The sequence below is a fragment of the Diabrotica undecimpunctata genome, chromosome 6 (assembly GCF_040954645.1).
Source record: "Diabrotica undecimpunctata isolate CICGRU chromosome 6, icDiaUnde3, whole genome shotgun sequence".
NCBI lineage: Eukaryota > Metazoa > Arthropoda > Insecta > Coleoptera > Chrysomelidae > Diabrotica > Diabrotica undecimpunctata.
In genome coordinates, this window is record NC_092808.1 from 3,568,181 (window position 1) to 3,588,064 (window position 19,884).

The 19,884-nt window shown below is 35.1% G+C and overlaps 1 protein-coding gene across 28 annotated transcripts in view; it reads right to left on the bottom strand.

Annotated features, from left to right (window-relative positions):
- trol (terribly reduced optic lobes) overlaps positions 1-19,884 on the bottom strand; it is a 1,082,793-nt gene that overhangs the window by 574,051 nt on the left and 488,858 nt on the right. For 27 of the 28 annotated variants that reach the window (XM_072534000.1, XM_072533999.1, XM_072534014.1 and 24 more), the window contains 5 exons: positions 17,666-17,828; positions 13,206-13,375; positions 10,021-10,146; positions 8,396-8,842; positions 3,883-3,996 (listed from right to left, as the gene is read on the bottom strand). In XM_072534000.1, coding sequence (XP_072390101.1) covers positions 3,883-3,996; positions 8,396-8,842; positions 10,021-10,146; positions 13,206-13,375; positions 17,666-17,828 — 1,020 coding nt within the window. The remainder of the gene's footprint in view (positions 1-3,882; positions 3,997-8,395; positions 8,843-10,020; positions 10,147-13,205; positions 13,376-17,665; positions 17,829-19,884) is intronic. The other variant, XM_072534008.1, reaches the window with a different exon arrangement.

Below are 19,884 nucleotides of genomic sequence, written 5' to 3' on the forward strand. Positions count from 1 at the left end.
ACAGTACACAAAAGAAATACACCCATAACATTAACGAATAATGAAGGTCATGCACTATCCCTAGAAGACGAAGTAATGGAGGAATGGGAAAACTACATTAAAGCATTATTTAAGGATGATCGAGGATCACTACCTAACTTAAGTGCAAATACAGGACCATCAATCTTAAAAGCTGAAGTGGAAAAAGCCATACACCAAGCCAAAAACAACAAAGCCAGTGGACCAGATCAAATATACAGCGAATGGCTAAAATTACTCTCAAATGACAATATAAAAGAACTCACTGTACTTTTCAATCAAATATATGATACCAGTGAAATTCCATCGGACTGGTTAAAATCGATCTTTATTCCTCTACCTAAGAAACCAAACGTTAAGAAATGTAGCGACTGTAGACTCATTAGTTTAATGAGCCATGCCGTTAAAATACTGTTGCATATTCTTCTAAATCGAATTAACAACAAGTGCGAAGAAATAATTAGTCAAGAGCAGTTCGGGTTCCGGAGATGCCTTGGAACTAGAGAAGCACTATTTTCTATGCAAACACTCCTTCAACGATGTTGGGAGGTAAGAAAACCCGTATATATGTGCTTCTTTGAAAAGGCATTTGATCGCGTTCAGCATACCAGACTAATTACCGCCTTGCAGAGCATCCAACTAGATGAGAAAGACATCAAACTTATTGCCAAACTTTACTGGAACCAAACAGCCATTATTAATACCAACAACAGAGAATCAAAGCCAATCAGTATTGAACGAGGCGTAAGACAAGGCTGTATACTATCTCCCACCCTCTTTAACGTGTATTCTGAGAATCTATTTAGGGAAGCTTTAAAAGATCAAAAAGGAATTATCATAGGAGGAGAAATAATTAACAATATACGGTACGCCGACGATACTGTGATTCTAGCTGAAAACATCGACGATCTGCAGGAGCTAATCAATAGTGTTGACATGGAATGCACAAATTGGGGACTGTCGATAAATATCGATAAAACTAAATACATGGTGACCAGTAAAGTGGATATCGGCGCAACCCAAATGATATTAAACCAACAACCGCTGCTGAGAGTTCAGAGATTCAAATACCTTGGATGTTGGATTACCCAAAATCTAGATCCATCCTTCGAAATTCGATGTAGAATTGAACAGGCAAGAAACTCATTTTAAAAATTCAAGCCTCTATTATCCAATAACTCATTAAATTTGGAAATCCGTGAAAAGTTTACAAGATGTTACGTGTGGTCTGTACTTTTGTATGGATGTGAAACTTGGACTTTAAACGCCGATATCATGAATAAAATCGAGGCGTTTGAGATGTGGTTGTATCGAAGGATACTAAAAATTCCATGGACTAGCAGAACCAGAAACGAAGAAGTTCTTCGAAGAATGGGACATCAACGAACTCTATTTAATATTATTAAGAGGCGTAAACTAGAATATCTTGGACATATAATCAGAGGACCAAGATATGAGTTCCTCCGGCTAATTCTCAACGGTAAAATCGAAGGAAAGAAATGGATAGGACGGAAAAAACTCTCTTGGTTGAGGAATTTGCGGCAGTGGACAGGTTTAACAGCGGACCAATTGCTACACGTAGCGCAAGACCGAGATCAGTATAAAAATATTATAAGCATGGTAGTCGCCGACGTTCCGTAGGGATATGGCACTCTAAGAAGAAGATATGGTGTAGAAACCTGGACCATAAAGGCCAATGTGATGAACTCATTGGAGGCCTTTGAAATGTGGGTATTTAGAAGACTACTTAAAATTCCCTGGACAGATCACACAACAAATCAAAGTCGAAGTATTAAATCGAATGGGCAGAGAACGAGAATTGCTGCCAATAATAAAAAGAAGAAAAACTGCTTATCTGGGTCATATATTTCGAAATTCCAAGTACCAGTTCTTAAAGCTTATTAAGGAAGGGAAGATAGAAGGAAAACGGGGCATCGGAAGAAAGAAATACTCATGGCTTAAAAACATAAGGGATTGGACAAACCTCCATGCCCGTGCACTCTTTAGAGCCACACAAAACCTAGAGGACTATGCCAGAATTGTCGCCAACATCCACTAATTGGATAGGGCACCATAAGAAGAAGAAGATTCTGATTTCATGACCGAGATATATGTACTTTTCTGTCAATTCTACCACTTAATTTTGGATGGTTAGATGTTCGCTGGAAACCAAATTTATCATACATTTGGTCTTACTGATGTTCATTTTTAGACCTATTGTTGAAGATACGTTTTCTAATTCTTGTAGCATTTGTTGTGCTTCACGCAGATCTTCGGTAATAAGTACTATATCATCGACAAAACGCAGATGTTGAGCACTACCCCGTCTATTTTTATTCCTCTATTTTTCCACTTTAACATTTTAAAGGCGTATTCGAGGATCGTTATAAATAATTTAGGTGAGAGAGTGTCGACAGCCCCGTTTCGCACCTCGCTTTATATGAATTTCTCTGGTGGTATTACACAAACGGAAGACATTTGACCAATGCGTTCTTCCTATTATGACATGCCACTCACAAAAACAACAGCACTAAAAATGCGAGTGGCACAAAGGCGCATGGAAAGATCGTTTCTCGGAGTGACAAAAAAGGACAAAATAGGAACCAAGACCTAAGGAAAAGAACAGGTATCACTGATGTCGTCGAACATATAGCCAAGCTGAAATGGAAATGGGCAGCTCACATAGCGAGACTAAAAGGCTCAAGATGAACCAGAAAACTAATTGACTGACGCCCAAGAGAAGACAAACGCAGCAGAGGACGACCACCAACACGCTGAATGGACGACATTAAATGAATATCCAAGAAATGTAAACAAGACGCACAGAACCGTGAAGAGTGGCGAAAAATGAGAGAGACATATGTCCAGCAGTTAACAGAAGAGGTTGCATGATGATAATGATGATAGATTATTAGAGAAGGTCAATGTTCAGCACTGGACACAAGAAGCTCATCGATAATATTTAATATTTATAAGAATAGCTTCATGTCATTAAAGTTAAAAATAACACAGAACAAAAACTACAATGCCTTTTGAACTAAAAATATTTGGCACAAAATTTACAATCTCAAAAACATAAACTAACAAAAAATAACTAAGTTAGAATTATTAGCTTTTAAATATCTATAAAAATGTGTGAAACATATTTTCATAATTTCTTGAAGAACCTCTTTAGTCTAAAAGTCTCCCAGCAGCATCTGTTGGCACAAAAACGGATTAATATCGAGCTTTTTTGAGAAAGCGACGCGTCAAAGCTGTACACTTTAAATATTCACCGCAAGGTGACACTACAGACAGGAAAGAATAAAATTTTGAATTATTTAAAGTGTAAAATGCACTTTAATCAAATTTTACAATTTCTAAACTTCTTTTTAATATATCTGTGTTGCGTTTTATCATTGTTAATATTTATTTACTACAGAAAATTTAAAACGTTTTAAATTATTTATTCAAAATTTTAATTTATTTCTGTAGTGCCACCTAGCGAAATATTTAAAGTGTGCAGCTTTAAAGTGTCGCTTTGTCATAGAAAGCTCGATATTAATCCGTCTTTCTGCCAACAGATGTCGGTCGGATACGTTTAGAGTACATATTCTTTAAAAATTTAAGAAAACATTTGTCACACATTTATAGATATTCTAAAAGCTTTTTTAGTTATCTCTTAGCATTATATTTTTGCTGAAACATTTAATATATATCGTAGATAGTAAATTTTGTGTGATTTTGTTCTTCCGTAGATCATGTGGATACTTTCACAAGGCTCTTACAATATATATACATCCTTAAAAGATCTATTTTTCTTTTAAATTCATTGAAAATATTAACTGTTTCACATTAATTAGTAAATAATTAATAAATACCAACCTCTCTGGCAGTTGTGTTCGTCTGTGCCATCAGTACAGTCCATTTTTCCATCGCAATGTTGAGATAATGGGATGCACCGGTAGACATCGCACTTGAATTCTCCTTGACGGCATTCTAGAAAAATAACAACATATAGAACATAGAATCGACAGCTTTTTAACCGAATCCATTTAATTTTTTACAATAATTAATATATTTTACAAAACTCTACACTTTTAGACTTATTTTATAAAAAAAATATATAACATAGCTTTGCCATTAATGGTAAAGTTTAAAATATTTCACATTTGAACCTCAAGTTCAAAGTGATAACCTTCATTTGACAATTTTAAACCCGTAAATTAGTCTTAACATCACGCTAGCCATGTTTTGTTAATTTTTTCGTCAAAATAGTGTATATAAATATTTCTTCTCGCATACGAAATCATCTCTGGAGTAGTTGACACACCTTAAGTAAGTAATTTACTTTCTGTTTTTTTAAAGAAGTTATAATTCTTTTTCAATCTTGCATTTGTTTCCTTTTCTTGGTATTTGTCAGCGCTTCTTTACTCTTTCCTTATATTCGTATTATTATTTTTTTTCTGTGTTTCAGCAAAGTCTCTTTAAATATATTGGCCGAGGAATATCCGCAAAAGTACTATACAAAAAGTAAACACTCTATAAAAGATTTTGGAAGTCTCTTTAAATATATTGGCCAAGGAATATCCGCAAAAGTACTATACAAAAAGTAAACACTCTATAAAAGATTTTGAAATCTGGAAAGTTGCCAATTAAGTGTCTTTTTAGAGTAAAGTAGATTTTTTTTTCATAGATTTTCTTTTAAAAATGAAAAATAAACTCACTATAAAATAAACGAGCACTCCAATCTTATGATATATTTCAAGCAGATCTTTAGGACACCCGATTATATATCAAGTATAGAAGGCTGTGGGGTCTATTTATTATACAGCACTGGTAAGACTATTTCATAAACTGTGTATGAACTGTTTTATGTATCAACACTAAAGTTCTTGTTATATATTTTGTTTTTTAAGTCTAAAAGGCAGACATATGGTAAATGAAGATATGGTATTAACCCAGCTGGCTAAAAATCCCGGGTGTTTTATTATATTTCCTTATTTTAACAGTTTGTACATTAAAATTGGGACAAAATTCATGAGAAATGAGGAACTGGTGAAGACGGTTATCAAATAATTCATATTAGCAATACATAATCAGTTCAAAGGGTTCTTTTTGAGAATACTTATATTGTTATAAAAGAGGATTACCTACAACGGAATGATTTAGTATTTAAGAAAACTTCACAATACGTAGACGAATCTGTTTGATATTCGGTCTCTTTCATGATTGTACCAGAAAGTATTGTACAAAAAATTATATTTTATTAAAGAGGGTGGCCTAATATACCGTGTGATGAAATCGTCAAAAGGGCTATAGAAAACTCAATGGGAAATTATTCTAAACTGTTGAATTCCTGCTTTCCTAATTATTTTACAGCAATAGTCATGAGAAACTATTTGTAGAGGACTGAAATCTGCATTGAAACAAATGTGAAAAGTGTTCTACGAATTCCAAAATTTTGCAAAAATATAATACATTTGCCAGAGTATTGTTGGAAAATTTAGGCCACACATAGTGCAGGAGAGAAAACGACATTAATAAACTAAAAGATCCCGACATTGCAAATGTATACAGACAGCAAATAGAAGATCAAAAGAACAAAAAACTTAGAAGAAGAAGACATTAACCAACTATGGACAAATATACGAATACGAAAATATGAAAATATGACTACGAATATGAAAATAAATAAGACCAAACTCAAAAAATAAACGTTGAAATATAAGGAAAAGAAAAAATGTCTACAGAGCAATATGGCAGCCATCGTCGAGTGAAAGCAATAGCAAAATTCAACACTTACACCTTTAAAAGACATTACTAAACGTCAATGACGTTTGGTAAGAGATAATTTTATTTTATTCGGTTTTAAGCACATTATAAGATGTAAACTATCATGATTTACTTTCCAAATTACAAATAAAAAATACTTTAATAATGATTTAATATAGACGGGCGAAAGAAGCAAAATTAGCAGCTAATGAAAAAAGCGGTGGCATAACTAACAAAATTGGCTGTATGGAAAAAGTTTTGCCAAAACAGCGCTATGTGCCATCACTTGACTTCGCACTACATTTTAGAAAAGAACATTATGCTGATGAGCGGTGGTACTAGTTTTTAGTTTCATTGACAACGTAGAAATTAGAAGGGAAAAATCACTCGGTCAAGCAAAGCTGACGCCAGAAGTAGAGATTTTCCATATAATGGCAACCAACTGAATGGCCAACTTTCCTAAGGAGATGATACTTTAAGAAAAAATATTTTCTAAGACTCTTAAAATAAGCAAAAAGTATAATGAACCACCACAGCATCCTTTAGGCATCTGAATATATCTAAAAAAACATTTTTATAGGTTAAAATATGTGCGATATACAAAGGCCACTACTTACAAATATACTAAATGTTAATGTTACAATAATACAAATAAAACTAATAAAGGTTAAAAACGATAAAAAAAAATTAAAAACACAAAATGTTAAAATGCGCAACGGTTTGTCAGTGTGCGAAATGACGTAGTACCACAAAAGCTGTTTACATTGTAATGCTGGACGATGAAGATATTAATTTGGACGATGAAACACTTTCTGAGCTGCAAACTGGGTTGTTCTTGGGAGATAAATCCACAAGGTAGTTTAGTAAATGTGTTGAATAAAACAAGATTCTTGGTAACTTGAGTTAAAGTAACATATTTTTAGTCTGGTAGTCATAACTAAATCTTTTCTCAATAATAAATTTATATTTAGCTTGATTGTAAATACGAATTATGTAATCAAGTTAATTTTGACATTCTGTGCCATTACCGTGTTAGAAAATGTTATATGGATAATTGTTTGAAATTCAAGGCCTTCTGGCAGTTTGCGTGTTAAAGTTAATTTACCCAAATATATTTAAAATGTAAAATAATGATTGTAGGATGTCCTAAAATGGATTAAACTGTCTAAAATGATTAAAGGTCTATATTTATATCATTGTCATGGTGGTGAAACTAGTTTCCTGTGGCATTTCTCTGTTATCTATTTTATTTAATAGAAATTAATCACAATTTTAATTGAAAAGACGTTTATTTTGACATTAAATTTTCACTAGAGAACCAAAAGTCAAAATAACGTATTTTTAATTAAATATGAAATTAATTTCCATTATATATACTAGATACTTAATATATATAATTTTCTTCAATCAGAGGGTCAACATTCATCGACTACAATGTTTATATCAGTTATTTAAAAACTTCCTATAAACAATTTCCAACTTTAATTTAAAACAATATTCTTTTCAATTCAATAGTTATCAAGAGTTCAAGTTATCAAGAATCTTGTTGTTAAATTACCCCTGCCATGATTACCAACCCCAACCTAAACAACACAGGTCTGCTGTTAAGAGCATAGTTATATATCAAAGTGAGTTAATTTTTAAGAACTGTTTCAGTACCGAAGTTGTAAAAGAATGAATAAAAATTGTCAAGACGATTATGATAAAGTTGCAACGATCAGTTTTCTTGTTTTTTTGAAAGTATCGTCTCGTCAGGTTGAAACTCAATTTGATTGACTAAGCTCAATATTTCGTGCCTGGATCCTCTTACTATTTACTAAAGATGTTCCAGTGTTGGAATCTATGACATTTTAATTTAGATTTATTATTAGAATCTAGAAAAAAAATAATAAAAAAAAAAACAAGAAAATAGAAAATATTGGATAAAAATAAGAATATACCACTTATCTACCTATGGAATCTTTTTAAATCATAAATTATTACAAAAAAGTTTATTTACCCTGCAGTATATGCAACCATTATTTCACTTTTATGGATGCGCAATTGCCTGATGCCTGGTGCGGATTAATCTATTCCGCACATGTTCAAAATATATGTTAAGAATTTTTAGGTATAGAGCAAATAAAACTCGAATAGAAATTTGTAGGCCGTATCATTTTACGAAATGAGCAGGTAATATTGTGACTATGTGTTTATGAAAATACAAAAGAAGAAGAGAAAGACCTGAAATGAAATGAAGCAACAGCTTTAAACATGATAGAATTAAAATGTACAAAAGTACTGGACAGAGCCAATTAGAAGTGACAAGAGAATGTCTATGTGGCTTTTAGTTTTAAATTCTAATAGTGAAAGCGGTTTTATAGTCATAATGTCTCATTCTTTTTTTTTTTTTAACTTGGTTTCCGTTTTAGTGGCTCATTCCAAGACTGTTAAATATGTCACTAAAACCGATACAGTGGAATAAGGGCAGATGATTAATTAACGTACTTTGGACATATAAATCTATGATCTCAAATAACATCATCTTTAAAAATAAAGATAATGCAAATTTGGAAACAGACCTGTGAAACCATTATACCAACACCAAGCTTATAGCGAAAAACAAAATCTATAAAAACTGTACCCTTGCGAGTAGTTACACAGTTTATCTCATCGCTTCCGTCATCACAGTCTTCTTGTCCATCACACTGTTGATCTGCGCAAATGATTCTCGAGCCATCTGCGCATTTAACCGAATCGTCTGCGCGGCAATCTCCTGCACCACTGCCCTCGTCAATAATTGGTGACTCCGTGTCTGGTTCCGACTCCACCGTTGTGGTTCTAGCCGTGGTGGTTGTGGTGGTAGTTGTAGTGGTGGGAGTTGTTGGTGGTTCCGTTTCCCATGTAAATGGCGCTTCCGTTGTACTAGTAGTAGTAGTAGTCGTTGGTGGTGTTGTTGGAGGTTCAGTTTCAAACACAGTAGTCTCAGGAGTTTCTGTTGTTGTAGTTGTGGTGGTAATGATATCTACCTCTATAGGTTGATCTGGATTCTGATCCGGATTTTCTGTAGTTTTGGGAACTATTGGCGGTTCTGAGTTTACAAAATCGATATTATAGAAGGATTTTATTAATACTGATGTTAGTATCACTAATTTAAGGATATTTATTTTGTGTTAAATGTATTATAAACAATTTTTTAACAGCTATATAGATAAAAACGGTAATAAACCTAGAAATACAGCTATTTAGAATATCATGTGTACCGTTAAGCTGCTATACTGTCACTTAAAATTCTAAATGCTGTCTAGATTGTCTTATCTTGGCAGACGAAGCCTGACGTTTAAAAATAAATACTAAGAATATCAAAAACATTCTTACAGAATACAAGTAATTATAATAGATGTAAAAATTTGTTATTGTGGACAAAAAAAACACCAACACCTTTGAAGTTTGTAATTTTGGGTAGTATTAGATGTTTGTCAGATAAATAAGACAAAAAGATCGTTAAACGAGTAAATAAAGTAGCAAAACAAAGAACTTAAAAAGATAACCAAATACTCTGGGAAAACTATATGTGGAACCTATTGTTGCTAAATAAAGGTATATCCGTTTAGAGGTTATTGTAGTCAAAACCGCCAGAGATAGAGAAAAGCAAAACGATAAAAGTCTTCGAAATGAAAATATATATGTTTTACTCTCCTTATTTATGAATAAAGCAATATATAGATAGAAAATAATTTAAAAACTCAATGAAGACCGATCTGCTTTACAAAAGACTATACCTGTTAATGTACAGAAACCTAAACATCTTTTCTGTGATACCGAATAGATTAAGGAATAAGGTTTGTAGGTAAAATAAGAAGATTATAAAAATCTCAGGCTGCAACAGCAACAAGTGCATCCACCTTTCAAAGATCCAACACACAACACAGAGTGCAGCACACGTTCTGCTGAATGGTAAAGTTTTGGATCACTTCCACAAAGACTAAAAATCTCTGATGTATGCGCAAGAACAAAGAACCGGTAGGATTAAATGCAAGTGTGAATGTAAATTAAGAAAAGTTCTTGTGAAATATGACATACAAAGATAATAACGAAAAATATGCCACAAGTTCGTTATATCTATCTACACAGCTGTTAATACATTTCTAATACAATATTTTTATTCTTGAGTGACAAAAATACAAGATATGTCATATATGCTGCATTTATGACTGACATATCTTTATTGTTAGTATATAGAAGTGTAGGAAAAGAACAAACACATACCGATTAGACAACCTTCTTCGTCTGAAGCATCGTTACAATCATTGATTCCATCACAACGAGCATTTGCAGGAACACATTGACCGCTTTTGCATAGGATTTCGTTAATGCCGCATTTTTGACCCGATTCTAATAAGAACAAAAAGAAAAAATAAAAATATACATGCAAAAAAAAATAATTAAAAAGTAAATATAAATCAAATTGAAAATAAGTAAATTTAACACTAAATGATATTATTTTCTTCATATTTCTTCAAATTTTAAAAACGGTATTAAAGCTAATTATATCTACTTTTTCTATTAAGTAGGAAAATACAAGTATTATGACTATTTTGTATCAAAATACTGTACATAGTGATCAAAATTTAGATTAAGTTTTTATAATGAACTTAAGTCGTCGTTGCATTATTTTTATTTGTTACACTGTCTGTGTCTCTGTCCCTCTCGTATGCGTCTGTCTGTCTTTGTCTCATCTGTCTCGTCTATCTCGGACATCTCAATCTTGTCAGTTACTGTCTCGGCTGTCATTAACTTTTTGGTCATTGTCCCTTCTGTCTCCGTGTCATATCTCTTTGTATTGCCTGTCTCTGACTCATTTGATTCCGTCTTATGTGTTTTTATCTTAGTACCATTTGTTTCTGAACTTCTCCAAGTTCCACTCTCTCTATCTCTCTCCATCTGTTTTTCTCCCCTATGTCTCCTATTTCTTTCTGTTCTTTTCCCTCACTCTCTCTTTTTTCTCTGCCCGAGCCTTTCTCTCACTTTCTAATTATTTGACTGAGATTTTCTCTCTCGCTGTTTTTCTCGCCACATTTTTGTCTCTCTGAGTCTTACTCTTTTAATGTACCTGCTTTTATATCTCTCTGAGAGACAAACAAATTCCCCAAGAACAAGCAGGCTTTGTCAAAGGAAGGGTACGAGAGAGCAAATCCTTAATATGCGGCAGCTCATAGAAAAGGCCCGCGAATTTAAAATTCCAATAATAACCTGTTTTCTAGACTACCAAAAGGCATTTGATTGTGTGAAGTGGGAAGTTCTCTGGACAGTTCTTCATGAGATGGGAGTTCCAGATCATTTGGCAATATTAATTAAAAACTTATACGAAGATAACTCAGTTAAAATAAGAATTGAAAACCAGCAATCTGATACCTTCAAAACCAGCAGAGGTGTACGACAAGGGTGCATACTATCTCCAGACCTGTTCAATTTATATGGAGAATACATAATGAGGAACGCACTCGATGGATGGAGAGGCGGCATCTCCATTGCAGGAAAAAAGATCTCAAACTTAAGAATCGCAGACGATACAACATTGATAGCAACATCTGAAGAGGAGATGTCGAGACTGATAAAGAGAGTAGAAACCGAAAGCAACAAGTGTGGGCTCAAGATTAATAATCAGAAAACAAAAATTATGATTGTGGACCACGCGAATATCCTCCAAACAACAGGCGCCCTAAATCAATTCGAGAAAGTAGACGAGTTCACGTATCTAGGATCTTCCTTAAGCAATGCAGCCTCCTCCCATACGGAAATTCGCAGAAGAATAGGGATTGCCAAGAACGCGATGAGTCGACTGTCAAAAATATGGAAGGACCGCTCTTTATCCAAAAAACTCAAAATGAGACTGGTACGGACACTCATTTTTTCAATCTTCAGTTACGGTGCCGAAACATGGACAATAAAATCAGAGGATAGGAAAAGGATTGACGCATTCGAAATGTGGTGCTGGAGACGAATGCTACGCGTCTCATGGACGGAGCACAGATCCAATCAGTCGATTCTCGAAGAGCTAAACATTCAGACCAGACTCTCCTCTCAGTGTCTTGCAAATGTTTTAAAGTTTTTTGGCCACATTGCGAGAAGAGACAATGACAACTTAGAAAGACTAATTGTATGCGGAAACGTAGAAGGACGTAGAGGCAGAGGACGCTCACCTATCCGATGGTCAGATCAAGTACAGAAAGCCACTGGAGAGACGTTTTCCGAGTCCATGAGAGCAGCCCAAAATCGCAAGAGATGGAGAGAATTGACCCCGCTTTGTAGGAAATCACGATCCTCAGCAATGAGTAAACGACAAGAGAGAGAGAGAGAGAGTCTTTCTCTCTCTCTTTATTGAGCATCTCTCTCCCTCTTTGAGTCATTCTTTCTCTCTGTATCTTCGTTTGTCTCTTACTCTGTCCCTACACGTCTGTCTGTCTCTTTCTTTTCTCTTTCACCCCCTCTTCCACTATGCCTGAGTCTTTCTCTTTCTTTCTCCACATCTTTCTGTCCCTCCCTCTCACTCTTTCCTCCTCACTGCCTGGGTCTATTTCTGTCTTTCTAATTATTTGGCACTTCCTGAGATTTTTTCTTCCACTTTCTTTCTTCCTACGTTGTTGTCTCTCCTAATCTTACTCCCTCTATCAGCGCGTTTTTCTTTACCTTGAGAGAGTCATGACTCATTTGTCTCCTCTCCTCTGCCAAATATTCTCTCTCTCTCTCTCTCTCTCTTCTCTCTCTCTCTCTCTCTCTCTCTCTCTCTCTCTCTCTCTCTCTCTCTCTCTCTCTCTCTCTCTCTCTCTCTCCTCTCTCTCTCTCTCTCTCTCTGAGTCTCTCTCTCTCTCTCTCTCTCTCTGAGTCTCCCTCCCTCTTTTCTATCTCTGTGAACCTTTCCTTCTCCCTCTCTGTCACTGTCTCATCCTTCTTTAACTGATCTATCTGTGTCTCTTGTTGTTTGTCTCATTTATCTCGGTTTCGTATGTTCACGTGAAGACGTGAAGACTTAATAATTAGAGAATGTCATAAAGGGAATAAAAAAAATATCGCTAAAATTGAAAAAAAAACTACAAAAGATGGAGACGTGTAGACTAGTTCGTTTAAAGATTCCAATTGAATAATAAAATTTACTCATTTTTGTTAGTAAATTAATCATAACGACCAGTTCCGCGCGTCTCTCTGAAAGAAACAGTTCTGGAACTTTCATATATCTATGAAATATACTTTAATCACACAACTGTACACAGGTTAATAGAGGGAAAATAAAGGAAACTGTGCAACAATAAAGACAGTAACTGGAAGAGAAATCTGTAGAAGTATCTTGTAGTGTTTTGATAGTTTTGAACACATTGCAACTTTAATACCGTTTTTGAACATTTAACATATATTTCTTCTTGTTGTGCATTCAATTTCAAAATACAGACAAATACCTCCGAACTCTGTAAACCTGAGGTCTTCAGGGTCTGCTGTTGTAAGTTGTCCAAGTCTGTGGATTGTTTTTACTGGGTCATAGATGGCACGTTTGATATCTTCACTATTGGCGTTTCCTTCGGAATCTACATCCACGGTTACCCTCACTTTGAATGGATCTTGTCGTTTCCTAAAAAAAATAATTTTTGTTAATTTCTGTTAATTACTGGCATGTTTTTCAAGCGTTTTTTAAATAAACCGATACAAAGAGGTGACAAAATACCAAGAGAAACCTCTAAAAGAAATTTATTCAAGTGTTTGGCTAAGCCACTAGTAGTCAAATATTTTTTCCCGTAAGTAATAATCCTGCCGGGAAGTTTTACACCGAAACCGCGAATAGTAGCAGTCATCAGTTCGATTCCACAGTGTGGACATTATTAATTTACCTCTCGCTTATTTGTATTATAAAATTTAGTTTAAACATTAAAATTTACTAAACGCCGCTTAGTATTACAGAGTGATTATTATCAAAGAGAACGTCCTTGGTTCTCTTCAGTGGGAGTGTCCATAGCAATACATCAGAAACTGAAAAAATGTATTAAATCATGGCAAGAAATAGATGAAAGAATTATCCTCATGGAAATTAAGAAAAATGGCCATGAAATAGTGGTAATTGGAACATATGCACCGACGGATGACTCAAGGGTTGACAGCAAGGAAGAGTACTTTAACAAGTTAACAACTGTTCTAGCAACAATTAATAAGAAGAAAGAAATTTGGATCTTAGGTGATCTTAATGCAAGAACCGGAAAGAGCTCCAACAGTGAAATAATAGGGAGATATGGAGAAGACATTCTGAACGACAATGGTCAAAGATTAATAGATTTTTGCGAGGCACATTCTTTGAAAATATTAAATGGTTTCTTCCCCCATAAGAATATACACAAATTTACATGGACGCAGCCTACCAGGAATTTAAAATCAATAATTGACTATTTCATTCAGCGTAAAGATTCTAAACTAAAAACGAAGGACGTGAAGGTGTTTAGAGGGCCAGAATGTGGAAGTGACCACCATATGATTATTGCAAAAGTAATGGTGACATTTAAGAGAGAACAATCAAGTCACAAAAATGATGAAGTAACAGACATAGGAACAACCATAGAAAACATAAAATATAACCTGGAAAGCTTTAAACAAGATTCGACAAAGTTCTTATATAAAATTAGAATAGCTCAGAAAATAAAAAATATAGAAACAAAGGACTTAGACCCTGAAAGTCTGTATGAGGTAATTAAAAAATATATTCATGAAGCGGCAAATGAAGCACTGGGAAAAGTTGAAAATCGGAAAAAAGGTAAACCTGAATGGTTGTCAACGGAACTAGAAGAGAAAGTTCTCAAGAAAAAACAAGCATATCACACATGAAAGAGAAATCCAAAGACCCTCAAGACAGAGAAATATACGCTAAATGGAATAGAGAAGTTAAAAAGGACGTGGATAAGGCGAAAAATATAAACTGGGAGGCTAAGTGTGATGAACTGGACAGATTTATGGGTGGAACAAAAGTGGCACAAGCTTGGAAAACATTAAAGCAGTTTAGGAAAAATGAGAAAAGTGAAGACAACATTTCTCTCATAAAGTTAAATGAATGGGAAGAATATTATACGAAACTGCTGAAAGAGGATAGAGTAGAGTACAGATGGGAAAAGATAAGGGAATTAATAGACAACAGAGACGAAAGACAGGAAATCCCTATAATAACATTATCTGAATTGACGGAAACCTTAAAAGAGGTTAAAAACGGAAAAGCCGCAGGGCCTGGAGACATTCCCATAGAGCTGGTTAAATATGGTCCGACTGCACTTTTAGAATTAATAGTAGACCTTTTCAATAAATGTATGTGTGGAGACCAGGAAATTCCTAAAGATTGGAATAAATCATATATAAGCTCCATATATAAGAGAGGGAATAAAAGAGACTGTTCCAATTATAGAGGTATTAGTGTGACGAGCTCTGTGGGCCAGTTGTACGGCAGAATATTAAAGAAGAGGGTTGAAAGACAGATACAAGATATTGAAGAACAAAGCGGCTTTCGTACCGGGAGATCCTGCCTTGATAATATATTTATCCTACGACAAATAATCGAAAAGCGTGTCGAAAGAAGTAGATAGACCCATTTGGTATTTATAGACCTTGAGAAAGCATATGATAGTGTCCCGTTAAAGAAAATGTTTGAGGTCCTCGAAAGGTCCGGATTGGATTCGACGTATATCCGAGCGATATATAAATTGTACGAAAATGCAGTTAGTTGTGTAAAAATTGGAACCAGAACCTCAAATGAATTTAAAGTCACTAAAGGCCTAAAGCAAGGATGCTGTTTGTCACCGACACTCTTTAAAATATACGTCCAAGAAGCATTGAGGGATTGGAGAAATAAATGTAGATTTATGGGCATCGAAGTGGGACAAGAAACTCTGTATACATTGTTGTTTGCAGATGATCAGGTGGTGGTTGCAACCGATGAGGAAGATATAAATTATATGAATCGAAAATTATTTGAGGAATATGCCAAATGGGGGCTTACTCTAAACATAAGCAAAACAGAATATTTAAAAATTGGAGGAAATACCACAGATCTGAGGCTTGAAAACGCAGTTATAAAAGGCTGCAACCAGTATAAATATCTAGGAAGCATCATATCAGCAGATGGCAGAGTTAAGATAGATGTACAAAACCGAATAACCCAAGGGAAAAAATGCATCCGAATACTGAATTCATTACTGTGGTCTAATAAAATAAAGATGTATACCAAACTTCGCGTATACAGAGCAATTGTAGAACCAATTACCACATATGGTGCTGAATGTTGGACGATGACAAAGAATGAACGAGATAAAGTAGACGTTGTGGAAATGGATTATCTTAGAAGGTCATGTCGAGTATCGAGAATGGAAAGAATCAGGAATGAGGAAATACGAAACCGTACAGGAATTAGAGATACTCTTTCAGATAGAATACAAGGAAGGCAATTACAATGGTATGGTCACGTGATGAGAATGGAGGAGGAGCGGTGGCCAAAGAAAGCCTTAATGTATGTTCCGCCAGAAAGAAGGAAAAGGGGAAGACCACCAAATTCCTGGAGAAGAGAAATTACAAAAACAATGCAATCTAGAGGCTTAGAAGAGGGAGATTGGAGAGATAGGAAAAGATGGAGGCTGAAATGCGGGAAGCGGCAATCGCCGTAGGACCCCCGTTATATGATGATGACGTCCTTGGTTTATATCCGATTTAGTTACCTTTAACTCTGAGAGTCCTATTGTGATTGTGTTTCGCGGACTAGTGTGAATTGGATAGTGAAATCTACGGATTTAACTAGGTGAGATAAGAGGTTTACGAAAGGACTTTGACAAGACCTTATTTTAGTAATAGTAACAAAGTTAGCCATTAAATTAAATATTTATTAATTTCTTTGTTCTCTTATTCCCACATCAGTAGGTGGTCCTTCGAACTTTAATTTATGAAATTGCTAATTTAACTATAAATGGTAGTAAGATCGACATCCTAATTACTCGATTGTCTTCCACCAAAACCTATGAACCAAATTTCAAGACTTTAAGACGTTTATTTGGTGACAAAGAAAAGGAACAAGAACATAAGAAGAAGGCCTGTCGACCCGAATTCAATAAGGTTTTTAGACCAAAAAGAACATATGTACCAAGTTTAAAGAAGTTTTCTTCAATAGTTTGTCGTTGCTCAGGCATTGACCACGTTGACTCTCTTGCTTTTTGTATATAAATGTGGAAAATTAATTCTATTTTATATTTGTTCTATCTGATTTCCTTGTTAAATATTTTACTTACGAGAAAATCGTTCCTACGCATAAGTAAGCTAGTTAACGCCTTTACACATTTGAGCCCAGTGTTCTCGACACTTGTTCTCTGTTGCTGCCCAACAGTTTTTGATGGGTGTTAATGGTGTTACACTGATTTGCGGTTTGTAGTCAAGGAAGGACACATAATACGCTATAGGGAATTTGAGCAGCTCCAGGTAATATTAGAAGGCAAGATTGAAGGTAAAATGAGCATAGGACGAAAGAAAATATCTTGGCTACGAAACATCAGAGATTGGACCCACACAAATGGAAATGAATTAATTCATCAAGCGAAGACTAGAGAGAAATTTGCCTTATTCATCGCCAACCTCAACAGAGAAGGAACTTAGGAGGAGGAGTCAAGGAAGATCTAGAATCTAGAATGCGTACCTATCAATGCGCAATTGTGCGGCCTTAGAGATGTTTCTTTTTAAGTCACTTTTAGAATACTCAAGAGGACAAGACTTACAGGGATATAGAATGCCTACAAAATTCCATTATATACAGTATCTCGATCAATAATAATATAATCAAAAACATTCTCGTAGTTCTTAAAAACAAGATGTTACGTTTTATTAAGGAGATGTTATAATGTATGATACTTACTCAATGCTAATGACTGTTACGAATTGATGTCCTGGAACATTATTATAGACACTTTCAACTTCTCGTTTGATTCTTTCGGCAAGTGCCTTAAATTGTGGACTGTTTCTGTTATTGTAAGCATCTTGGTATAGTTCTTGAAGGGTGAAAGCAATTCTGAATATTCCTAAAAGCACAAATAAATTAGTCAATAAGAAACACAAATTACTAAATATACAGAAATTAATTTTATATCGCTATTATTTTTTCTTTAGGTGTCTTAGTTATCCTTAATTTGTCCGGATCCTTATGATTTTGATCCGTTTGGCCTTTTAGCTATATCTTTCAAGTATTCGTAATTTCCCCAGCACAGATTATCATCCAGAATTCAGGCAAGTCTAATGGTACTAATGCATCCCCGAAGCCTTATAAAAAGACTGATTTTCTATAGGAGTTTTTATCTCTTAATCGATATATTCACTTATGTTACAGGAGAAGAAAAGTCGCCATAAAGGAGAAAGTGAAAGATGTACCTATAACCACCATACCCAATTTTGAGCGAAGTAACTCCTCTTCTATACTGAGTCGATAAAAGTAGACAATTTAATATTATTCATTGTGCAAGAAGAACTATTTAAAAATTGTTACAAGAAAAAATTAGATCTCAGCTGTGATGTTTTTGCATGCCTAATTGACTACAAGAAGGCTTTCGATAAAGTCAGGCATGAACAAATGATGGAACTGCTGAAGAGGACAGGGATTGACGGAAGAGACCTAAAAATAATAGCTAACCTATATTGGAATTAATCAGCGTTGCTTCAAATAGATGGAGAATATACAGATCAGGTCAAAATCTTAAGGGGAGTGAGACAGGGGTGCATAATTTCACCACCGATAATCAATCTGTACTCGGAGCACATTTTTGAAGAGCCTCTAAAAGATATTGATAAAGGCATCTCAATAAATGAAGTCAAGCTCAATAATCAGCGGAATGAAGATGATAAAATAATGTTTTCCAATGCCATAGAAGGGCTGCAAAACTTAATGAACAAAATAACGGAAACAAGCAGAACATAATTATGGACTGGATATAAATACCAGCAAAACCAAGCTAATGATCATCAGTGAGGAAAACAAATCGGTATGTGAACCAAATGAGAATTGAACGTGTCTCACAGTACAACTACTTGGGAAATATAATCAATGAGTCGAGGGACAATACCCAAGAGATTAAATGTCGCATCGAAAAGGCAAAAAGTACATTCTTGACTATGAGCTTTGTGTTTAAGAGCCATGACCTCACCCTAGAAACAAACATAAGACTCCTTAAATGTTACGTGTACTCACTGCTTCTGTACGGAGTAGAAACGTGGACATTAAAGGCGGAAACTCTATCAAAACTTCAAGCTTTTGAGCTATGGTTATACAGAAGGATCCTGAAGATACCATGGCAGACAAAGTCACCAATTAAGAAGTACTATGGAGAATGAACACAAGCTCGGATTTGGTCAACATTGTGAAGGGCCGTAAGCTGCAGTACTTGGGACATATAATGAGAAATCAGGGCAGATATGATAATTAGGCTAATTCAATGCATTTTGCAAGGTAAAATTGAAGGAAAAGGTCCCCAGGACGAAGAAGAATATCCTGGCTTGCTAACCTGAGAGCATGGTATATAAAGACCTCAACACAGCTATTTCGTATAGCAACCAAGAAAGTCATCATAGCCAGAATGATCGCCAAAGTTCGGACGGACAGGCACCCTAAGAAGAGAAGACAAGAACAAAGTATCTTTAACAAAACCCCAAAAACACCAACCGGTGTGAATTTAGTTGGCATAGCTGACCATACAGCGCTCACTCACCGCAGACTCGGTGCTGACTTGGTCCTGACAGCTTCCAATTGACATTTCGGCATTTACAGCATAGTCGTATATATTTACATACACCGAGCAGTCTCTAGAACTAAGTGCCGGCACCATCTTTGTTTTCGTCGTTAGTGATGTCTCTATCTTATATCATCTAAGTAAAGCAGCTTTTCTTTTTGGTCGGGAGAAAACGAGTGGGGAGTTTCAATGCGCTAAAGAGAGATGATAGATCAACCACAAAAGTTGTTGTCACTGCTCGTTGCTGGCAAGCTCAGTCAATGTTAATATATACGTCGATGGTCTACAGCAACTCAGCGTTTTATGATCGGTTATGCCAACTAACTTCAGACTGGTCGGATCAGCGTGGTCAAATAAT